Source organism: Platalea leucorodia, assembly GCF_965183815.1.
Source record: "Platalea leucorodia genome assembly, chromosome: W".
Lineage (NCBI taxonomy): Eukaryota > Metazoa > Chordata > Aves > Pelecaniformes > Threskiornithidae > Platalea > Platalea leucorodia.
The window spans coordinates 3,616,225-3,641,071 of NC_138859.1; the positions used below are offsets into that span (position 1 = coordinate 3,616,225).

Genomic DNA, 24,847 nt, shown 5'->3' on the forward strand with positions numbered 1-24,847 from the left:
ACCTAGCAAAAAAAAAAAAAAAAAAAAAAAAAAAAAATTAGGAAACCTCTCAAAATCCTACAGTCTACAGAAAAAAATGCTGCTCAAACTGGATTTGCATCATCTGATCGTGCAAACAGGCAACAAGGGAAAGCACTTTCCAGGCCCACCAGCCATCCCATCACCCCTCAGCCTGTTTAACCATCACCTCGTTGCTCTTTGGGCTCTGTGGAGTTTGCTGCCCTTCACCAGGAGGGAAGCACAGATCTACCACCCCATATCTTATCCTCTCCCCAGCAGCAATCTTTCAGCTTCTTCCAACAAAGGGGCAAAGATGCACCCCTGTGGGCAGCAATACCGTAGCTAACAGCGGGCACCGATTTTCCGCATTCAGTGACTCCGCACATAATGGATATTTTCATGCAAAATACTCGTACAAGTACCAGCTACAGCTGAATCTGTCTCTTGGCCATACGCACAGCCACCATTTCAGGTCCACGTACCTGGCCTACATGTTTTCTTCTGCATCTGCCTGAAGGACACGCCTTGCCATATGGACAAGTCCAGACTGGTTTTGACCAAGCAGTCACAGTCATGGTCCATGCTCCCAAAAATTAGGCACGCGCTATTAGGTTCTATAATCTCTCTACTCCAATTTTCAGTTCTTTTAAAAAGGGAAGGCTCATTGCCTCCCCAAACCTTGCGTTTTCACCCTGTAGACTCTCTGGAGCCGCAGGTCGACTTGACCTTTCAAATTCACAGAGCAGATACCCTGAGCTCCGTAAAGGTTGCTCCACACAGAGATGATCTAGGCGATACCTAAAGAACTGAAGGACCTGACTACTCTATAAGAGTGTTAATGACACGTGGCAATTTTCACACCAATTGGCCCTAGTGGAAAGTTCCTGCAACGTGTAATTGGAGAGCTATATCCCTGCTTTTGAGCTCATAGGATGGCTAACAAACAGCAGCGATTCTGGAGAAGCAGGTCTATGCAGCCCTCAAAAAAGGCATACACCAATTTATATGTTTAATCCCTACTGGAATTTCTACGGTTTCCACATGAGGAGTTTGGTAGTGACTGAAGTGACCTCCCAAGCTCCCATCCCTGCTATTTGGTTACTGCTAGCTGGCGTTGAAAGGACTGTAAACTTGCGTTGCTTCTGTTCAGGGAGGGACCCTTGCATGACACAGCTCTTTTGCAGCCAGCAAAGCTGGAAAAAATGCGATTCATTTTCTATAAGAAATAACTTCAATCCCTTGAGATCTCTCTTTCTCCTCCTCTGCATGTGTTCTAGTGTAATGGTCCATGCAATGCAGACAACGACATCATGCTTACTTTCCATCACCCACTTGATTTTCCATGCTTTGCAGAGTCACCTCCCTCAAATCCGCGGGCCTCATAACTTCTCAGTCTTGCTATTCATATCAGCTCACTAAGGCACAGCTGACCTCAGTGCTCTACAAAAACATTCCCAAACAAGATCTCTGCTGAAGTTGAGACTCCTAACAAACGGCCCATCCGAACAGAAGCGCAGATCAGCCTCACGCGGGATCTGTGATAGACCCACGTCTTCCAGCTCTCAGCCTGATGCATCACCTAGAGAGTAACACCCGGTAACTACACCTCTCTCTAAGCAAACGAAAGGCTCATACGCCAAGGCGGGTGAGAACCTGAAGCCCCGTGAGATACTCGCAGCAGATCCGTTTCTGTAGCAGGCACAGGGGCTCAGAGATGATGTCTGTTCTTGTACATGACAGCAGCTGTTCCTCCTCAGTCCCAGGCAGTTTGAACAACACAGCAGCACATATGCAGAGAAAGCGCATACATCTTTCTTGTATTTCTCTCCTTAACCTTTCAAGAAAGGGGTGGGGAGAGGCCAGTTAGTACTGAAATCTCCCAACTGGAATGTGAGCTTCTGGTTTTCCTAGGCCAAGGAAGACTCCAGCGCAAGGCACTTTGCAAGTACTTTTCATTCTCTATCTGTAAGAGCAATTACTTAGAGATCCTGGCTGCCTTTGAGCACTGATTCAAGGAGTCAGCTGTTGAAAGGCAACTTCCCCCAAGCAATCTCCTGACAAAACACAGGTGGCATACAGTATCTGACCAGCACACGCCAACATCCTTCCCCATACATACGGGTTCCTGACAGATTCCCTCTGCGCAACTCAGCCATCCAGGAGATAAGCATAGAAGGGTGTAAACAAAGACTTGCCCCTAAAAGACGTGAAAAGAGTGAGGTTTCTAGAAAGGAAGAGAGTTTGAGAAATCCAGCGTCACCGATTTGAGGCGGTGGCAACACTGTGGGAAAGCAGTGGGAGCTAATCCCACATGTGCAGTGAGATGACTCACACGCCAGAAGTCCGGGAAGGAGGGTTGCATTTTGTCATCTTATCCTGAGGGGTGGCAGAGGTCCTGGAGGCTTACCATCCCCTCCCACTAGATGGCAAGAGTCCCCCTCCTAACAGCAGAGCCTCTGCAAGCACAGACTTTGTGTCCGGGGGGGTCAAGAGCCAGAGAAAGGACTTCTGGCCCTGAAGAGCACTGAGCAGATAGAACTGGCCCCCCATCCAGTGTGTCAGGATTTATTTTGCTGTGATTGGAAAGCTACGTCCAGGAGAAAGGGAGAAGAGGGGAGGAGCTGAACAGAATAAGGCCATTTAGTTGTAAAAGGGGGAAGATGCTCAAGAACACAGCGTACCGGTCTCCATTACTCCCAGGCAAATGCAGCAAATCCCTCCTCGTCCTTAAAAGGCGTTAGGGAAACATCTGTTTTAACGTCTTTGGTGCTGATTCACTGTGACAAGCCAAGGAACATGTCCTAACAAGGACAATCTCTGCTAGCGGTTTTGCTCTTGTGCAGAAACTTGAACAATTAGTTCAAGGACAGAGACTCCAGTTACTAAATTTGCAAGAGGGCTCACTGCAAGGCCAGGACATGGGATGCAGAAGGGAACAGCTATGTAGGAGACGCATTACGCACCCTTGCATCTGATCCCACCATTTTGTTAACACATTAACTTCACGTCTATGGGATCAGCTAGGAGCTAAGGACTCTCAGCTTTCATGGCACAGCCCTAAGAGTTACCTGAGATTACTGCCTTCCGCTATTTTATTACTGCCTGCCAAAATTTGGCCGTGGCAACCTAATGGGGAAAAAAAGTGGCATTGTTGGAATCTTGTTTGCAAGTCACTACTGGAGTTATCAGCAGAAGAGAAATGCTGGTAAAGTGCCATACACAAGACCTAGGAATAGAAAACATCTGCAATCTGTAGGTTCAAATCTTGCCCTGCTCTGCACATTATTTGTAGCAGGGAACGTAGAGCTAGTAACTTCCAGGACCCTGGAAAACATTTGGAGTTCAGAAAAACCTGGACATCACATTTGTGTCTTCATCAGTGCATTTGTATGTTGGCTGGTACAAGTGTGCCGAGCACTCCCTCTTGAAGATCAGGGCTCTAAAGAGTATCTCCAGCAACGCAAGCCACTCATCATCTAGGAAGACACCGCTAACCCAGTCCCAAGCAATTTCCCGGCACCACTTCCCACCAATCCAAAGACCTTCAAGCACAAGCAGGCGAGAAAGTCATCGTCGTCCTCCCATTCTTTAAACAAAGAGAGGGTGACCTGAAAAACAACTGTCAGGACGGGGTTCCCTCAACACTACCCACATAGAGGCTGGTGCCCAGGGAGAGGGACACAGCAAGTCCTCACGAGACCCATTTCGGCTTTCAATGAGCTTCATGCGTTATTTAGTAGCAACAATGGCAGAAACAATGGGACAAGAAGGAACAAGGTGCCCCCGATCAGGCACGCCATCAAGTCACTACTATTGACTGTCCCCTTCGCTAAGTGCTGCGGAGAGAGAAAACCCTTTTGTTTCCACAAGCTGCGGGGCTGCCTCCATAGGGCTGCTGCTCCTGGAGGAGCCATGTGCTTCCTCCCTTCCCCACCCTCTCCATCATACCCTGCCTTTCTCATGGGTATACTTTTGTCTCCCAACCACTTCCATTAGGGGCCAACGTTTGGCCTTGTTTGCTTTGGACATTTTCCACACACAAAAACACAACAACAAAAAGAAGAGTGATATATTTAAGAGGCCATGAAGCCAAAAGCTTCAGTATCATTTGCCTGTCCATTCCAGGTCACCGAGACAGGTCAAAGAGCAGTGCCCTTGCCTCCCCTCTGTGCTCTTCTGCATGCCTTACCTGTCCTTAATGGACCTGGAGAAAGGACAAGGTGAATAGGAGAAGCAGAAGAAAGAAAATAAAGCATGTTAATGCAGAAACAGACACAAACAGATAAACATTACCATTGTGACCTGGGAATCCGAGCCCAGGAACAGGCACTGAGTGAAAACAGGTATTGCTAAGTCTCTTAAAGGAATCATGTTTCCCCTGGTGTTGTTGCTTAGCGTAGCCTCTTTGGAGCAGGCTTGTCCAGGGGTAGGATGGAAAGGCTTCTCCCCCCGCCCCTCGTCTGGAGCTGCAAAAAGAGCTGCAAGAATAACACAGTTTTAGTCTTCTCCTCAGGAGATGTTACAAACTTCTTCCTCCTCTTCCAGAGCCCCTGCCTCATCCTGCAAACCCGTATGGGGGGGAAAAATGGGGAAGGAAGAAAACAAAAAAAAATAAAACAAAACCCCACCGCACATACACACTGTAATTCTAATTAATAGGACACTACAGCTAGATTTTCAAAGAAGCTAAGAGCTGAATTTGCAAACACTTGCCACAGGATAGTTCAAGCACTAAAAAGTACAGCAGTCTTGTAAATCCAGGCATTTAGGTTTGGCACTTAGCTGATTGCTTTTGAAAATCTGTGCCTCCTCCCCGTGCCTTGTGGGCTTTAAGCTCTTAAAGCAATTAAAGGCATCCACGCATCTGTCAGCATCAATATAGCAAACACTAACATGCAACGAACTCGCACAAAGCCCTCGCGCAGTCCGCGTGCCGAGATCTCGCGCTGCGTTACGCAGAAGGCCGGTGCATGGCACAAGCTCCCCCCTGCACTGGGGGCTGGACTGCCAAAGCCTCGTTAGCCATTAATCAGCAGCACTTGGAGCACCCCAGAGGAGGTGCCCACGAGGAGCTGACTGTTCCCCAGCCCCAGTCCTACCTCACGGGCCATCCCATCGGCCTCACAGACACAGCAGCAGCGAGGCTACGGGAGCAGGGCGATCCGCAGGGTGCTCCAGTCGCTTCCTCGCACAGACGCCCTCTCTGAGCACACTACAAACCGTACATACGTATATAATCAGGCCAACGCGCTCAGCACCATTTTCGTTGCCCTCCGCTGCCCTAATGGTCAGGCTAGTACTCAAAACTGGTTTTTAACATCCGTTCTTCTAAAATACACTTTCCCAGGACAAAACCCTACTCCCTTCCATACCCAAAACCAAAGCACATCCCAGTTACAGCATTAAAGCCACCTCCTGAAAGAAACAAAAGCCAGAGGCTCCAAGTCATTGGCGCTCTACTTTTCCACAGGTACAGACCAAGGACAATCAACCTTTTAAAATCCACAGCCTAAGAATCTGCTGAAATTCCTCTCAACACACTCACTTTTCTCCAAGCGACAGCAATCTACTCCAGGACTGCTGCTAAATCAATCCAAAGCCACCAGTCAGTTTTAGGCTTGGTTTTCCCCTTCAGTTCCTCACTGCAAACCACCCTGCACACTTTGCTCCCCTCCGCAGCATCCTACCACGTTTCTACTGCGCCTTCCCCACGGCAACAAAACCACAATCCCATCCCTTCTCCAACAGGACCAGAAAACTTCACTTGGAAGCTGGAATACCTCCGATAAGCAGAAATATTGCCAAAGAGCAGCAGCCCAGAGCACAGCACCATCTGTTCTTCCTTAGCTCTGTGTTCTCCCAGCCCTTATAGGCTCTTGCTTCTATTAAGTATGATGGCTTTCTCCTGTGCACCTTTAGGACACTTAATTAACTCAGCTGCCTCTCGCTGTGCCCCCTATACCTGTGTAAGATCAAGGGGCTTAACTCCCAGCTTGCTGGCAGTAAACAGGGTCCCAGTGCTGGTTTTGCACAGCGTACTCAACTCCCTGAAGCTCGCTGTACTCCTACCAGGGCGTGCAACATGGATGGAACGGCTGAGAATCAGGGTTTAAAGAAACTCACCCCTTTCCGCTCAAATCTTTCAGTTAGCATTACAACAATAAAGACATAATGCAGCAGAAAACCTGCACAAAGAAATACAAATCCAAGAAGCAACTGGGGAAACAGTTTATTGGAACCAAAAACAAAAAAATAAGCTGTGAAAGCGAGGCTCAGTGACTGGCATTACCATGACAAATTGACTCTTCTCATGCAGAGAGAGGGGCAGTTGAGCATCTAATGAGATTTCTTAAAGACCTTAAAGAATTTAAGAAAGCACGTCCCCAAGCAGGTAAGAGCCAGCTGTTTTTAGTTTTGAAGAGAGTGTTCACCCCCACCTCACTCTGAAGCACCTTGACACCTGCTCACCTTATCAAGCAGTTTACCACCTGACATCTGAATGAGGGGAAAAAGAGATACAAAACAGGGCTCTGTGCACTGTCTTGCATGAATAAAGAAAGCTTGTTCAAATTTCTAGGCCTTACACTTGTTTGCATCTGGTTTTTCATGCACTGCTTAGATTTTTAATGAACAGTAGCTGCTCCCACAACCAATCTCTGCTGGCATTATCTTTTTTACCATTACAGGAGGAAATTACGTATTGGGTCATCTTTATTCTGCCCTCCCTGAACCAAATCACTAAACAAAGGACAATCCTGCTAGGATCCTGGGGGAGAAAAAATGTCAAACGAAGAAAAAGAGACACTGTACACTGCAGAGCAGTCACCGGTACACGGAAAGCTCCCTGCCCATTCCTGCCCCATTCTCCTGACCACTTTCTCACCACCATTCATCATCTTATCTTTCTTCACATTCCAAACACTCCTGCTTCATATCTTCATTCCCCAGTGTGGTGCTTTCAAAAACGAGCGTGGAAACCCTAAAGCAGGCACACGATGCTTTATGTAAGCACAAGACCAATCTGTCTCCATTATCCCAATGCTGTACCTGTCCCTACTGCGTTCACCAAGCTTGCTAGCTGCAGCTTGTTCTACCAAAATCTTCTGAAGCTCTGGGGGCCATAAAAACACACACTTCATTGTGCACAGCCATAGTTTGTCCATCCTACAACATAAGAAAGCAATGTCGAAATCGTGCACTTGGTTCAACCATGACATACGACAACTTCAGACAATTGTTTTTCCTTTCAGAAATGTTTATACCACCTTCGTTAACGCTGGAATAGTTTTTTCCTGTCCATTGACTGTCCATTATTTAATAAAAATGAGCTTCTGATTCTATTAAAGAAGCAATTTTAAACTCATACATGAAGATGATTTTCTCTTTTTTTTTTTTTTTCCACGTTCTCTTTCTTAACTGTCAAGAACATCGCTAAAAAGAAAATGCTGCAGCATCTAAAAGGAAATTCTATTTTAGGTCTGAAAATTCTTCAACTTCTTCATGTTTTTATGATTTTTCCTAAGTTTTTTATTGGTCTTTTTTGGGTTGGTGGTTTGTTTTGGTTTTTTTTGCTTGCTGCATTTGAGACACTATCTCTTCTGCTAAGAGATGCTTGGCATCTGCCTGGATTTTGCCAAGTCACACGCTGATACTTCCTCTCCACTTTACCACTAACATCAGCCCTTGTCCAAAGGGGGCCGCTTTATCTAAGCATGCAATTAGAGGCTCTGTGCTCAGATTTAGGCATCTCAGAAACGGGAAGTACAGGCTCTGTAACAATTGGCAGTGTCAGTTTTCTGATAATTCTTATCAAGCCTAGGAGTGCAACAAGTTTGTAGCACGGTTCCAGACGTCAGAAGTGAGCGTTCACTCAGATGGTGCTCAAAAAAATAGCAAAATGCAAAAAACAGACTCTCAGCTGGTGAAGTGCTCAGATTTGTCAGGTACAAAAAAATCCTTTCTAAAAGGGAGACACGGGTTGTTATTTCTGATCATTCAGTTAAAGATTCTGTTGCCGTTTCCACCACATATCCAGTTAATCGTTACGACTGCAAGACAGCCATCTACCAGACACTGGATGGAAGGAGCAGTAAGTTTAGCGCCTAAATTTAGCTGCAGTTCAGCAGATCAAGCCTAAATTCCCTGTACAGTTTAGGCAAAAGCAAGCATACTGAAAGGAGACAATAAAACAATTCAAAGTATCTAGATATTTAGATTAATAAACTGCACCTGAAGTATGACAAAAATGGTATGAACAGGTCTAGTTCTCCACTACTGAAAAGAGCATCCAGTTTTCCAGCATATTCACACCTACTAGAAGAGAAAAAAGTTTTGCCAGGTGGCTACAAACAGTGAGAACGGAAGTGCAATAAAATACCCATACACCAAAAGTTCGTAGAAATCCCACTTTTAATCATGGACAAATTTACTTTCAAGTAAAATTAACAGTTTTAAATAAAATATAAATTAACAAATCAAAGTACTCAGGAACAAATAAGAGACACTGTGCATGTCTACTCTAGCAGAACAAAAGCCTAGGCATATTCCAGTTCTCTTCACCTTACTGGAGTTTCAGGGAGATCTCTGAATGATTATGAAACAGAAATACAGGATTAAAAAGTAGTGACTTTTGCCACTATGAGGATATAGCTTCCAAGACAAAAAGGGAAACTGTCACAAATAAACAAAACTGATTTAAGCAGTTTTGTGGAAGCACAGCATTGGGTGCAATAAATTTTTCTTCTCCATCACAGTACTTATCCCAGAATATAAAATCAGATTAAGCTATCCTAAAAGGTTGTTTTCTTACTGCTTTTGAAAACCCTGCACTTCCTTTTCTTTGACTGAGGAGACTCAGAATTGAGAATTCAAGTGATACCAATCCTGGAATCTGGAAAAGAAAATAAAAACAGTCCTCATTCATCCTAGCTAACAGGATTTCACAATCTCACCCAAAGGATGAGAATTCACACTCATTCTCTTACCATACATAGCTTAAGCTGCTGCTCATTTACTGACGAGTCTTTGCTCGTCCCATTACACACCAAAGTGCAATATTAAAAAAAAACCAAGTAATTTTTGGCAGATGTTGTCTAATGAAACTAAGCCAAGTTGACCCCATTTTCCCATGTTTCCAAAGCCTAGCTGTATTACACACTCTAGGCAATCTGCTTCTTCAATGGTTTAAAAGGGACAAAAAGGAGGAACCCTGAGGCAAAAATGGCTTTTTGAGTAGCAAGTCCAATAAAAGCTCTCCATCACAGCATCTCATAAGGGTCCTGCGATCTTCTGTGGTGGAAGGCCTTCCTCGATCCATAGGGAAGTAGAAGAGCTGTTACGCAACATTCGCCTGTGGATCCGTCTGAGCCTTAGCAGGTAAAGCAGGATGGAGAGCAGCACGATCAGAAAACAGACAAAAAACAAATAGTGATTGTAAACAAAGGAGAAGCTCCTCCAGTGGGAGTGACTTCCACGAAAGTTTTCTTGCTGGATGTCTCTGAAAAGAATCAGAGGGATAACAGATGTAAGTTGCAAGTCAAACTTTGCCTCCAAACTATCTTACCACAGGAAACGGCGACCATTTTAGTAGAATAGTCTTTATAAAGCATTACTTGAGCTACTTGAAATATGTACTGAGGTTATATATAATGCGCTAGAAACAACATCTTGTCTCCCCCTATCTGTCAGCTGCTTTCCTATCACCGTATTTCTTCCCCTCATAAAACTCCCACACCTTCCACCCAAACGCTCTTTCCAGACATCTGAGAAAACAACTGATACCTTAAAGGTAAAAACCGTGTTCGGTAAAGAATGGCTCCCAAGGTCCATTGCACCTCTTTATCATAAACCTGCAGAGCTGTTTTCAAATTGCTGTAACTCACAGGAAAAGAGAAGCCACTGTGAAATACTTCGTACATCCAGGCAGACTTAAAACACTGGTACCTATAGAAAAAGAGTGGCATAAAGTCAGGCCAGCAGTCACAGAGTCCCAGAGGACTGGGGAGCATGTTTAGACACATAATTATCCGTACTTTTTTATGGCTGATGCAATATTTAAGGTTATATTCACACTTCCAATGATTTCATTAAATGGACCATTTGGACATGACCTCTCCCTGGCAACTCTGCATGAATGAATTTGCTGTACAAACACAAATACTTACTTCAATCTGTGGAGATCAGCATGTGATGCGTAAAGACCACGGTCAAAACGTTCCCGTAGGACAGACCACTTAGTGGCACAATAATCCTTTAAGGAAAAAAAAAAAAAAGAAGGAAAAACACACTTCACATTGCTTCTGCCTTGAGAAAAAAAAAGAGATACCACTAGATAAGATGCTCTGTAAATACCGAAAGCTAGAAAACTCAAAAATAACGGCTTCCCTTGCACTGCTAATAAGTCAAACCAGAAATTTAACAGTATTTTCTGTAACATTTTGAGCCATACTTGGCATTTGTGGTAAAATTAGTATTCAGTAGCACTTAAACTCTTTGGTCGTGTACTTGGAGATGAAAAATAGACTACTTTTAGGGCACTGACAAAGCAGGTCATATTGCTCTACTTTACATTGTAGCCTTACTTTAAGTTGTCCCCAACAGATTGCTCCCTGTTAGGAGCAACACCTGAGAAACTGGTACAAAATGCATAAAGCAAGAAGAAAAGGAATTTTTTCTAACGACGACTAAGACATTCCTAAAAAGAAGCAAGGGGTGGAAGCAGCATGGATTTCCCCGTTATCAGTAGTTCTGCTGGAACTTGACTACCATGAGTCCCATTCCCTCTACAGTCAATTTTACTATTGTGCCTAAAACAAGTATTCTAAAAGAAAATCCAATGAGGAAAAGAGATGCCCTGTGATAGTTCATTGCAGGGTAAAAGTATTTTGGATCTTTAAAGGAAGAGTTTTGTTGCAAGAAAATGCTTCTGGAGAGTAGTTGTTTCAAATTAGAAAAAGTTTCTCTCAAGAACACTTTACCTTTGCGGCTTTAGTAAATTTAGCAGCATTGTAATCTCCTCCCATGCGTAACACGTCCTCGGTGCAGTAGTAGAACTCCGAGAAACCATAGAATTCACTGTTCTGAAAGTGCACAGCAGGCTGATAGACACCATTAAGAGATGTCTGCGTTTCATTAGTCTTATTCATCAACGGTTGAATAATTTCACGACACAGATTAAAATCTCCTGTTCCCCGCAAATACATTATCTGTCCGTTCTGCTGGATCTCATCCTGAGCGTCCAGGGGCAGGCAAGGATCTAGGTAGGGTGAATCAGAAGTCACGCCAGTCTGTTTGCCCAGCAGTCTGTATAAAGGAGCAAGCACAGTAACAACTGCATATTCAGAAACATCGAGCTCTGAGATACAACAGCATCAAAGCAAAGCATCCTCATTTAAAGAAACTTCACCATCACATGTGGCACGCTGTAGGAATTAAGTTTTACATCAGGATACTTTAGTAAATATATTCAAGTTAAGGGGTTACTGAGCCTAGTGACGCACAGAACCCGTACCCCCAAGCAACTGCAGCCAGCTACCTGTTTTTAAGCACTGTACTGGTAAATAGGCTGTCTTCGTATCTCTGGCGCGCTGCATTTCCCCCAAAGCCAAGGAACGTTGCAACGTAGACTCTATACACGTGCTCAGTTTGATGAGCATCACAGCCCAAGTTGAATTCTGCAAGTAAGTTTTTGGCTACTTCCTCCTGTAGGAACACAAGCACCAAGATTAGGTATAAACAGTACAAACCAGAACCTAAAGATGAGTTCTTTGGACAACTGGATGCCCTTGACACCTTTAAACTTCACTCCTTACTCATCTATTTTGCTTTTCACAGGTCCACGTTACCTTCTGTTCCATAGGGAGAGCAAAGCATACGGATTGCAGAGAACTGCATTATCACTGCTGATACTCAAGGAACTGTAAAGGCCAGGAACTGCTACTATGGATGATAAAGTATCTTTTCCTATGAAAAAATATGCGCTGTGGCTACTAATCTCAGCGCTAGCATCTCTGACCGAGTTCCCGTACTACTGATTGCTAGGCTAGGCAGATTCATGGTCTGCCCAGCAGAGCTGTTCTTCATTTTCCAGTCTGGAGTTCTCAAGCTTTTCAAGAGACCTGTCAGTCACTCGGCTCTCCTCACATACCACCCATCAGTCACTTGCAGTAGCTTTTCAGATATTTAAGAGCTGTGTAGCAGAAGCACTTCATATAGAACAGGCTCAGAAATGTAGCGTAACATTGCATGGCTTCCAACTGACGTTGTAAGAGAAAAACAGCAGTAGGACTGTAAGCGTCACAGTCTATTCGACTCTCTTGTCCTTCTCTGTCTGGGACTCTGGACAGGTTCCATGACCAGAATACCTATTTTATATCAACTTCTGTTCAGATAGAGCCATACAACAGTCATCATAACAACTGGCTGCAACTCTTCCTATTTCCAACTTGTATCTGACTGGGGCAACCTGCTCTGAATCTAAACGCCCATACTTTTGTTTAACAGCCCAAACTATTTGTTACACCATCTGTCTGAAACACAATGTAGTTACTAAAACCTGCGATAATGAAACGCCATCATTTCACAGGAAGATTTAAAAAAAATAAATATCTACATCATTATAACAGTGCATTGAGAGTCAAAACATAGGGCTTTTATGCTATTCTTACTCTAGGTAATTTCTCAATGATGTTAACGGGAAGTTATCCAACTTCAAAAATTCAGGAATCACTCTAGAACTCAGTGGATTGAAGTTAGAGCAATTTATGTTCCATTTAAGACTTGTACCAAAGAAATTTGCTTCCTACAACAGATGAACTGTGCTGAGGACGTAGGTGATATTTAAACAAACTGTACTGTTAGCCCCATGTCCTGCTAATTCAGTTTCTACCAACCTAACTTAAAGGAAAAAGCCATATTTTATGTAAGTTCTTATATAACACAACTTTTGGTTTCTAAACTCCAGAACAGAGTCTCTTAAGTATAACAAATTTAAAAATTGTACATACATACATGCACACACACAAAGAATGCATGTCCACTTAAACTTAAAAATTAGTGGCAAATTATACTAATTGAAATAAACATTTGAATGAACAAAATACAGATGAATTGCTTAGCTGATGAAGGACTTGTATTTGCCATCTTCTCTTGCCTTGGTTTTGGCATGTGATGTAATGAAGAATAGGACTTAAAACAAAGAAAACAAAACAACAAATATGCATTAAAATAAACCAAAAGGAAAAGAAGAAAGTTGCACAGATAATAACCTGCTGCGAAGAGGCAAAGCTTACAGTTTTAGGGACTTCGTATGCTATCTGAGTCGACACTCCGCCCATGTCAAGAATACCCACTGTCCTTTTACGAAAGATGGCCTCTTTGTTTTCACTGCCTGGGACATGCACCTCCACAATCGCTTCATCCTCTGGATAAAACAATGAGAAGGCATTGAGAAATACAACTAGGGCGGGCCTAAAGCGGTGCTACACTACTTCTAGTTAACGTATTTTTTGTAGCAATGCAGATCATTGAAATTTCACATAAAAATTAAACCAACATCAGCATCTGCACACGCACTATTCACTAACATCTCTATCTAAAACCAAACCATCAACAGTGAAAGCCCGGGAATGTACTTGAAGTCCTTCCTAAAATCCAATTCACAATTAAGATACTTACCATCATCTGTATGCTCAAATCTTCCAAGAACAAAGTTGATGCCAATCCATGCATATACTCCTACATGCATAAGAAAACATATTTCAGGAATACCTGGTACATATCATCTTAAAAACAAAGAGGGATTTTTTGCATATGAGTTATTAAGATATATCACTGCTCGTATTTAATTACAGAACATACTTAGAAGTTAAACATTCCTGACAAGTTATTCTATTCCTTCTCTCCCAAGTCAAGGCTATGATAAAAATCCTAATTCCATGTATAAAGACAGTCTGATGTGTAAGTTTCAGAAAAAGTAAGCACGTTAGCTTTCAAAATTATTTTAAGCTTCCAGTGAGCTAATCACATCAAACCATGGCTCCTCTAGAAACCATTTGTCCCTGGGAAGTTTCATCCATCAAGAATGTTGTGCCTTATCCTTACCCCTCCCCAAAGCCAGAGAAAATGGACTAAAATTCCTACTAAACACAGATAAGTTATTTTCACTACCAATTAGAAAACATTTAGACAAGTTAGAAGATCACAGCAGATGATCATCTCCACACTCCATATGTTGCTACTGAGGAACGAGGTCTCTCAACTAAACCAGAATTTTAAAAAGCAACAAAAAAAAATTACCCAAGTTGTACCATGAAAGTAATAAAAATTTCAAAGACAATTTTTCCAATGTTAACCTACCTTCCTGTTTGCCTGAAATAACCTCTGCATGCGAGTCCGAAAACAGAAAATCAAAATGCACAGGAATATCAGTGAGCAGATCTTCAAGTATTGCCTTCTGCTGGCTGCAAAATTACATTTTGAACAGTTAAAAATAGTCAAGACACAGGACTGCTATTCTAAATGCTAAAAATAAGACAGCCAATAACCTTTCTGGCAGAATCCTCATTCCTGCAGTACACAGAATATAAAGAGGAGTCTCTTTGTGTTTTGCACGTGGCACATGTTCGGCAGCAAAGCTCAGAAGTGGAGAAATATAATCACTGACCTTTTCAGGGGAGCTGGCAAACTCCGAAATGCCTAGGGAAACAGATAAATGTGAAAGCGAAGCAACTCAAGCTTTGGTTATCAAGATTTTCCAGGAAATACCCAACACGCAGAAGGGAAACGAACAACCCAAAGCCAAACCCAGGAAGTCAACTACAGAAATAAGAAAGTAAGAATGAAGCTAACACTTAATCATCCTCCAAACACTAAACAAAAACCTGTATCAGGTATAGTACCTATTTATATAATTGGTTCCAATAGCTTTACAGAAAGCCAGTTATTTATTCACTAAACAAACAGATCCAAGTTAACTGACAACTGAACCGCCAACTGTCTTAGCCTACAGAGAAACCTCCCCCTCCTGCCCATCAGTGTCATGTTTCAAGCTTTAAAGCTGAACAAAGCTCTCTGCAAACCAAACCCAAAGAAATCTGGAGGAGTGCCATGCTGACAACTTGCAAGTGTCCTTTACCCAGACACTTCAAATATGGGGTTTGAAAAAGCGAAGTTAGGATAGGCAACTATCTAGAAAATTGCATCTAAAGTTAATTTCTTTCCAGTACCTGGTTTAATTTTCATAACCACCGGTTTTCTGTTTTTGTCCCTCATCTGTTTGATGTCCAACAGATCATGTGGATTACCATTGTGCCTCGGCCAACAATACACAAAAATCCTAGAGCCGCTGCTGCCACAGTCCACAACGATTCCATAGTTCAGATTGGGGTTGTTTGTATCTGTAGCTTCAGTATCAGTTACTCGGGCAAGATATCTAGAAGAAAGCGAGGCATTACTACGTGGCAATTAAGTTCCATATATTTTTCCCAACATCACACTCAAAACAGGGCAACAGTTTCCATTGTAGGAATCACAGTTTTCGCTATTGTACTGCTGGTGAAGAAAAAAAGTGAAGTGCCATCCATGAGAACCAAATTCCCAGAATAAACACCAAAAGTAATTTCCAAAATAATTCATTACGCAATATTTTTGCACGTATAGTTTTACTGAGCTGCTACAGATACATCAAATAAGATACTAGAAAGCTGAATTATTGATAAATTAAAATAAACTTAGATAAGGAAAGCTTCATATAAAAAGCAGGAAGTTTTACTCATACTTTTTCCCCTTCTGTCTTTTTACAGACACAACCTGTCAGTGTTTACTCTCTCACACCAAAACTACATTTCATTCCTTTCCACAAAAGTCTTTTCAACTCTCACCTGTGGAATCTTTTGTCCCTGTATGCACGCCCATACTTATTGCGGATGACTACCAGAGAGTAGTAAAGCAAAGAGACAGCAGCAGCAAGTATTCCTATCACAACGATCTGTCGCAAAGTGGTGTTGAGAATACGAGGACATCCCACTGGAGAGATGCTGAAGTGCCAAGAAGCAGGAAGCAAACACGAGATGCTGATCCTAAAATTCAAAGAGGATAATCTGCTTTAAAAATGGACTTTATTACCAAAAAGAAGCACAATGCATTCCGAAACACGCTAAGGACAAACAGATTCTTCATAAAACTTTTCGCTTTGCTCTGCTCTAGCTTTGCTTTGCTCATGCTCTGGCTTGAGTGTAGTCAAGACACTATTCCCACCTTTGAATTCATGATTAGGTTCCCTGTCCTTCACTCAAAAGGCATCACAATTTAACTTGACAGTTCCTTTGGGATTCTTACCTCCCCATTTTGGGATATGGCCAGCAGAGAGAAAGACCAGCTGGTGCTCAAACATCAGCCGGTCACCTCAGACTGGCAAGGCACATCAACCGTTCTCAAAGCCATTGCTCTTCTGTTCCTGAATTAAAAAGAAAACATAGACAGCGTTACAAAAAGCACTGCCAGCAGGTCGAGGGAGGTGATCCTTCCCCTCTACTCAGCACTAGTGAGGCCACATCTGGGGTGCTGGGTCCAGCCTGGGGCCCCCCAGGACAGGAAATACACAGAGCAAGGTCAGTGTAGGGCCACAGAGATGATGAAGGTACTGAAGCATCTCTCACATGACAAGAGGCTGAGAAAGCGGGGCCTGTTTTGACTGGAGAGGAGATGGCTCTCATCAATGCATATAGATATCTGACTGGAGAATGTAAAGAACGAAGCAGACTCTTTCCCCAGTGGTGCCCAGGAATGGGACAAGAGGCAGTAGGCACAAACCAAAATACAGGAAATTCCATGAACATAAAAAAACCAAAAACGTGAGGGTGGTGGGATGGCGGAACGGGTTGCTCAGAGAGGCTGTGCAGTCTCCGTCCTCAAAGACGGAATTCAAAGCCTGACTGGACACAGCCCTGGGCAACCCGCTCTACCTGACCCTGCTTGGAGACAGCTGTGCACTGCTCTGCTCAGGGAACCGAAAGTTAGGCACAGACATAACCTGCTACACAAGGTCTTCATGGACAGAGTATCTCCAGCTCTGCTACCACCTGCAAAGCCAGTCCCCAAAACATAGAGCCTCCAGACATCATAGAACATCAGAAAACCCCCCACGCAGACGCCGACACTTCAGCACAGGTCGGGACTGTTACTCTTTTTCCGCCCTCAGCTGTTCTCACACGCCCCATCCTTACGACAGCACCTGCCCGATGTGCCACGCAGCCCCTGCGCCGGTGCCAAACCGCAGCTGCCCACAAACCCGCACCGGGCGGAGGCAGGGAGGGGAACGGGCAGGGGGACAGGCCCCGGCAGCCTGCAGGGCAGCGCAGGACCCCTGCCCCTTCCTCACGGCCCCAGCAGCGGGCAGGCCGCAGGGCCCGGCCCGGTGTAACCCCCTCGCCCCGCTCCGCAGAAACGCGGCAGCACCCCCGGCGGCCGGGGCCTGTCCCGGGAGCCCAGAAGCGCTCCCCCGACCCAGGCCCGCCCCGGAGGGACCCTCCCCGGGAACGCGGGCCCGTTCCCCCTCCCCAGCCGCTGAGCCCGGGCAGCCAACGCCGCACTCACCTCCCGGCCCGCCGCCGGCCCGCCGCATAGCAACCGGCCACCGCGCCACTTCCGGGTCCCGCCGCCGGACGTGACGCACGGACGCACACACGTGTCGCCGGGAGCTCGGTGTGGTGGGCTGGGAAGGGATTCCCCGGGGGCGTGGCCACGCCGGGGGAGGCGTGGTCACGGGAGAGAGGAGGCGTGGTTGGCGGTGAGGGGCGTGGCCAGGCGGGAGGAGGGCGTGGCTACGACGGGGGCGTGGCCAGGGCGGTAGCGATGGGTTAACGTTAATTTATAGGGCAGCCGTAATTGCTTGGGGGCAACCCCTGTGCAAGCTACAGATTACACTGCCGGCACAGACAGACAAATATAAACATACAAACGGTATATAAACACTAAATATAATTTTGTAAATAGAAATATATAAATATAAACATTTGTTTATATATTATAAATACACAATGGCATTGTAGCACCCGTAATAAACATATAAATATTTATGATATAGGTACTGAATACACGAATCAGGTTAAAAAAAACACGCAAAAAGCCTCTCCCTGCCTCGGAGGGGCTGAAAAATCTGCCGGCAAAGCAAGGAACCCTCCTGCGCGTTGCCACTGAGCGGCAGCACAGCTTGTGCCCGCGCAGCTCCAAGATCCCTTCGGAGAACTGGAAAGAAAAAGTTTATCCTGGCAACTATCACGTATTAATAACAGGAATAACCTCGCGGAAAGGCTGGGGAGCTCGGCTGGGGCCTCACCTCTCCCCGCCGGCAGCGGTTCCCGGGGGCCGGGAGCGAGCTGCAGCCGCGTCCCGGCTGCCGCGGTGCAACGGAGTGCGGCCGCCTGAGCAAAACCACACGCTTGGCCATTAACGCGTGCCCGGGCCCACGTTTGGAGGGTGTTGCACGAAGCTCTCGTGGGTTAAAGGCTGCTTTTCCAGGAGGAGGGGGGTCAGCCATACGCTGGGTGATTCTGTAAGGTCAAAAATTGGTCCCCTGCGGTCCCTATTTCTTTGCAGAGAGAAGGAGCTGGCCCTGCCGGGCTGCTCTGGCTTCTCCACTTCTTCCTTCTGCCATCACAAATTGCTGCGTTACAGCCTTTGCCTTCGCCCCCGGGAGCCCAGCAGGAGGGACACGGGACAAAACCCACCACCCAGCCTGATGGCCTCTGTCATTTTCTTACTGCACGCTGGGTACGTGCTGCTTGTCCGTCTGTCTTTCCATCACGTGCCTCTGCAGTCGCTCAGATTCTGCAGTCGCTCAGATGCAATGCTGTATTTTGGATGTCCCAGCTTGAAACACGGCTTTGCCTTTGGACCGTGCGAAGCCCTTAAGCGAAGGAGCATCGAGCCTCTGCCATGCATTTCACGGGAGCACCCAGAGCTCCTCCTGGCTTTGGAAAGCCACGGTCACATCAGGAACAGAGAAACCAAATCTGGCTCGGGGTGAAGCCGCAGAGCCGGGATTATTTGTCTGGTCCCCTTATGAAAAGCAGACGTGACTGAGGAGCCGCGTTGCTCTGAGCAGGACCCTCTGCAGGACTTCTCCAGCTGGAGGGGAACGTGGAAGGCAGCGGGTTTTCACACGAGTTCATTTTCTGCCGCGTTTCCTCTTCCTCTTTCTCTGCTCACACAAGAAACTTTGATCTTTGCCTCTCGAGCCGCTCTCGGTGCTTCTCAAAAGCACTTTGGCTTTTGCTTCCCCACTCGGCGCAGAGCCACCAGTGCACCCAGCTGTCCCTGGGGAGACCCGCCGAACCCAGGCGCTGGGTTTCACATCTGCGTTTTATGTGCTGGATTTTGCATGACGGCTTTTGCATGCCAAGTTTTACACACCGGGTTTTACACACCAGATTTTGCACACCAGGTTTTACACACCAGATTTCATATGCCAGGTTTTGCATGCTGCGTTTTGCAGGCTGGGATCCGCATGCTGGGATTTGCACGCTGGGTTTTGCACACTGGGTTTTGCACGCCGGGTTTTGCACACTGGGATTTGCATGCTAGGGTTTGCGCACCGGATTTTGCACGCTGGGTTTTGCATGCTGGGTTTTGCACACTGGGTTTTGCACGCCAGGTTTTGCACACTGGGATTTGCATGCTAGGGTTTGCACACTGAATTTTGCATGCTTGGTTTTGCAAGCCATGTTTTGCATGCCGGCTTTTGCACACCGGGATTTGCACACTGGGTTTTGCATGCTGGGTTTTGCACACTGGGTTTTACTGCCGGATAACCAGGGTGGTGTCAGGGCTACGCTTCCCGCCAGGGCTCACCACAGTTACTTTGCCATGCGCTGAGAACAAAGTCGCTTGTCTCCAGTGTGTTTTTTCACAATAGTTACAGTGCTTTAATGAACTTCTCATAGAAGCAATGCAGAAATATATTGACTAAGCCAAACCAATGCACGGGGCCCCGTGGAGCGAGGGCAGCTCGCCCAGGCAGGGCAGGGGAGAGGGCTTTGCTGGGGGCTGGAGGGAGGACTGCAGCCCTGCTCCAGGTGAACGGCTCTCCGAGACAGCCAAGACATTGGGCTTCTTTAGGATTTAAGCATTGCAAATCTTGTCCGTGGGTATATATCCATTGTTAGTTTGGACCAAAGCGGAGCAGACAGTATTGAACTTGCAGGGAAAGCTGTGCTGGGTGTGCAACCCATCCCCAGCATGGCTGGATGCGGCCTTGGGCAAGAAAGCAGGTGCTTTGGGATGACAAATTATGCCGAGCTAATGACAAGACCTCCAGGAAGAAGGAGCTCTTAGACCTGCTCTTGCTTTGCAAGAGAAACGCGGAGCCCTGGGGCAGCCGCTGGAGCTGGCGTCAGGGCAAGGGCTTGGAGGAGGGAGCAAACCTCCGCCAGCGGGGTTCAGCCCAGCGAAGGTGCTGAGCCTGTGGTCCCACGGGGTGAGGAGCATGTGTCCCTTACCTGCCCTTGCTCAGCACGGTGGACATTCAACCACCGGGCTGGTGGGACCCGTCCTGGCATTGCACGGACTCCCGCCAGCCACGCAGCTAAAAACCCAGCTCTGGGCAGCCCCTTTCCAAGTTTAATTCGACCCAAAAGCAGTTGCTGCAACTCATGACCCTGGGGGGAACGGCTGCAGGGCAGCTGGTTCCCGATGCTGCCGTCATCTATGGAGACGAAGGCACAAGTAGGAGCACGTCAGCGGCGGCGAAGGCTTTGTGGAGGAAAAAAAGCCAGCGCTGCCATCAAACCATGCAAGCAAAAAAGCTGCGCTGGAGGGTGGTTTGCTGGAGGCTGTCTGTGGTTTCTGCATCACCAGCAAGCTTTCGCCAGGGGTTGGCCTAGGCCAGACTGGGTGTTAGAAATATTGAAAAATATGCAGAAATTGAGAGCTGCCGATAAAACCGTCGTTGCCAGAGTCTGCAGGCGGCACAAAATGGAGGCCTAGGAGGAATGTGCAAGTTGTTTTTGTGCATGCTAATTATTTCCAGATGCATGCTCTTTGCAGTGACGGAGAAAATAGTAGTTGTTTGTGAATATATTTCATTCCACCGTTAACAGTATCACCAGTGGGAGTAAAACCTTCCCCACTGGCTGTTGCTCGTGCTGGTGAAGCAAGCCCAGACTCTGGCTTGGATGCTCCGCCGAGGAGAGCTCCCAACGTTTTGCACGGGAGGAAGGTTTCTTCCAAGCACCAAACCCTGCTTTGTTCCCCCCTGTGCAATTCAGAGGAAATCTGGGCTAAAGCCCCGCTGCTAAAATCATCAGGCTCGCTCTGAATTGGTGCCTGGAGAAAGCAGCTTGATGGAGACCCAGAGCAGCACCGCAGAGCTCGCCGTGAGCGGGGCATTTGGGCATCACCCATTTCCAAAGGAGAAACCGCCTCTAGGACACGCGTAGGTCGACCCCGACAACCCGAGCAAGGTGTGTGCGGGGTGCCTGGCCCCTATCTCGGGGGAGCACGTCGCCCGCCCCGCCGCACCCTCCCGAATATCAGCCGGCGGCGTGCACCGGGGCGAGCAGATATGGGAGGAGCTGGGGCGCGGGGCGGCTGTCGTTGCTGATCAAGGTGGAGCACCCCGGTTTTTTTTGGCCGGTGGGGGTGTGAAGGGGGATGTGGAGGAGGAGGCAGGGCTGAGCTGTGTCTCCCAGCTGGACTTTTCTTCTTGCATTTTTGTGTTTATTTGTTAAAATGCCCCTCTTCCCATTTCAAAGCCGGAGAGGTGTCCCCGCAGCCCGACCTCCCCAGACGTGCTGGCTGCGCTCGCTCTGCAGCGAATAATGCTGATTTTTTATTTGCTTACACTGCAGCAGAAGGCTAGGACCTCTCGCCAGCCATGGCCCCATTTGCAGAGCCCTCATCTCATCCTTTTTTGCTCACCGTCTTTTAATCCCACCAAATCCTGCCCAGAAGAGGTGGTGAAGCCCATCAAAATTAAATGACTTGACCAAGGGCATGCGATGAGTCGGTGGCAGAGCAGGATCATCCCTGCCTTTACCCACATCCCCTGAACGACAAGCCAGGATTTTCCCCCTCCTTTCTGGATCTAATTTTGATAAGAAACAAAGCAAAAAAAAAGAAAAAGAAAGGGAGTGCCGTACCCAAACCCAGCAAATCCCGTGGGATCCTTTCAGCCTCCTCTGCCCAGTGCCATCAGTCAATCCCGACAGCACCACCAGCATGTGCTCTGCCTTTCTCATTGTTTCCCCAGGGCTTCAAACCAGAAAGGCAAGTTGATGAAAAAATTCAGTCCAGGAAGTAATACAAAAGGCAGGCTTAATTATACACATTGGGGATTGCCTCTCCCTTGTTCCATTAATCCATTGAGCTAGGTAATGGTAAATTAGGTCAGATTATGTGAGCGCTGAAATAAAACCCACAGGCCAAATTCCTTGCATCCACACCTCCTTTACCTCTGAGGTTGCATAAATGTTAATGGGCGCTGGATCTGTCTGCATTGCTTCGGAGGAGCTGCAGTGCTGAGTTTTCAAATTTTGGCTGTTTTGGCAGAGGAATCACCCCGCAGCATCATTAGGGCTCAATCCTCTCTAATTTTCTTTGCGTTCATTTTGATGGCCCTCACTGACATCACTGCGGTTGATCTGTTACATATAAACCTGTTATGCACACACTGGCTATGAAATTAATACCTTGGTAATCTGGAGCGCTACCCTGGTGAATCAAGGCAAAAAGAGATGTTCTGAGTTCGTACCGGAGCAGGGATTAATGTTCTTGGTTTTCCAGTACTAATCTACCTACTGGCATCTCAATGTGCTCAGCAAGGGCTTAAAACCAGGGAATGCCTTACGCTGATGTTCAAGTAAGTGGGTCAGTCCACCCCAGAGACAAAACAATACTGTTTGTTTATTTTTATGGCATTTGCTCATATAGAGATAAAAAATAACTGGAATGCATCAGGTTTCCTAGCAGCTGATATTTCCCCACTGCCGCCTCTTCCCAGAAGCATTGCAAAATGTGGTCGGGTGGGCAGGAAAACCCAGGCTGCTGTCAGAGAGACCCTTTTCTAGGGCATCTTCTGAGGCTGATGCTGCCTTTGACCTAAGGACAGCTCTGGGGAGCGAGGCCCAGACTCGCTGTTTAAAATTTATTTTGAGGCTTTGAACGTTTCTAAGGAGGGATGGAGCTGGTGGGGCTGGCGGTGGCCAAGCGCCGGAGTGCCGGGAAGGGGCTGCATCCACGCCACGCGGGATGGGGAATTGGCGTTTTGGGGCGTTGCTGAGCACTGGCAATTCCCGCATGAAAACCGTCCTTCCTCTGGCGTAAGCATCTGGCAGTGGCAACACAAGCTAGCAAAAAAAAAAAAGGCTGTGGGGACATAAAGTTCAGGCTGGTTGTACTGCAAATAAAATTGCAAACATATGCCCTTAATGGCATATGTTTGCTCTGATCTCTCTTCTAAAGTGAACGCTTTACACCACGCCATGAACGGTGCCTTTTCCTTTCCACAATTAAAAATACAATTACTTGCTGCTGAACACTTAAATTAAAAAAAAAAGTTCTGTAATTTGCTGCTATGTGGCATCGCGCTGCTGGAGGTGAAGCAGCGTTCGCCCTCCTCACCCCCGATTCAGCACCCACGGCTCCGCACCGCTGCCGGCAGCCCCCTGATGGTGGTGGCGGGTCGTGAAAAGGATAAAACCCACCCTAACACAAGGTGTTGCTCAGCTGTTAGAGAACTTGTAGATTTGGAAAGCGAAAAAAAAAAATACATATATATATCCCACTGGATCTTGTAGATAAGCCACAATTTCTGTGGTTCCCAGAAGGTGTCCGCCTCCCAGCAGGACACTCCTGCCTTATCGGCGTGGGTGCAGCCGTGGTGTCCTGCACCTCCTGCCCGGCGAGGGGCCGCGATAAGCAAAACCGGGTCCTCCTAATCAGCTGCGGAGTGCCAGGCAGATGGCCTGGGGGCCGCAGGCACCTTCTTTGGGCAGGGACTTAGGAAAGCCAGGAGCATTTCACTTCATTTTGCAGGTTGTTTCTCATTTCTCATTACGTTTCTGGCGGTGTGTTACATTTCTGCCGTTTAAAAGCTGTCCTACGGTGCGGAGGCCCCGTAAAGAAGGTTCCCTACCAGTGAGGACTCAGATTTGTGGGTCTGATTCATCATTTTATTTAGCTGCTCGCAGTGATGCAACGTGGGTGCAGATTGCGGCGGTGTATTTCGCATTGACTTGTCGGTGCCTAAATGAGCGTGCTCTGTGCAGCCTGCAGCCAAACTCTGCTTTTAATGACACAGATAGCTTTGCCCTTTGCTGCCTCTCTGCCGTGATGGCGTTTGGGGCTCATGGAGCACCTGAGGGACATGGTAACCCCAGGGGAGCTCCAGCACCAGGATGGGGTGCACCAGAGCTTGTGCCCTGGGAGGCAGCAAGGGAATCATTGCATAAAACCGACTCGTTTCAAAGGAAGGTTTTGTAAATTGAGTTGAGTTCACTTTGTTGATGAATTGCGAGGGATGACTCTTATTTGCCACACCGGGCAGGGATGGCAGAAAACCATCCAAGAGACACAGGCTGTTCCTTTTCCTGCTGGTGGGATGGGTGACACAACAAAACCACAAGCCAGACCAGACTCCCTACCCCATTTTCCCTCCACAAATGATGAATAATTTTGTCCCTTCTTCATGAACACGAGGGAAAATCCTCAGTCTGTGCATCTCTGCTTTGGCATCTCTGGCTGCAGCAGTTCCCTGCACCCTGGGGTGGCCCCTGGCACGGGGTACGGAGCAGGAGCAGAAAGGATTCCTGGTGCCAGTACTCCTCGGGATTAAAATATAACTTGTTCCTAC

General features: G+C 46.7%; 1 protein-coding gene across 4 annotated transcripts; it reads right to left on the minus strand.

Moving 5' to 3' along the window:
- Positions 1–8,293: 8,293 nt before the first annotated feature.
- Positions 8,294–18,418, minus strand: LOC309601989 (ectonucleoside triphosphate diphosphohydrolase 4-like). 4 transcript variants are annotated; one of them, XR_014230612.1, is made up of 14 exons: positions 17,593–17,735; positions 16,336–16,453; positions 15,879–16,076; positions 15,225–15,430; positions 14,544–14,694; positions 14,356–14,459; positions 13,675–13,734; positions 13,266–13,420; positions 11,534–11,700; positions 10,977–11,301; positions 10,164–10,249; positions 9,781–9,942; positions 8,810–9,496; positions 8,294–8,313 (listed from the first exon to the last, which is right to left on the minus strand). XR_014230612.1 is itself a non-coding variant. In XM_082335251.1 (13 exons), the coding sequence occupies exons 2-13, from the start codon at positions 16,341–16,343 to the stop codon at positions 9,268–9,270; spliced, it is 1,827 nt and encodes a 608-aa protein (XP_082191377.1). In that variant the 5' UTR covers positions 16,344–16,453; positions 17,593–17,736; the 3' UTR covers positions 8,398–9,267. The 4 variants fall into 4 exon arrangements, 3 of the variants coding, with proteins under 3 accessions (XP_082191377.1, XP_082191376.1, XP_082191375.1); XM_082335251.1 differs by lacking the exon at positions 8,294–8,313 and having other exon boundaries at positions 8,398–9,496; positions 13,290–13,420; positions 17,593–17,736; XM_082335250.1 differs by lacking the exons at positions 8,294–8,313; positions 17,593–17,735 and adding an exon at positions 18,335–18,418 and having other exon boundaries at positions 8,399–9,496.
- Positions 18,419–24,847: the final 6,429 nt, after the last annotated feature.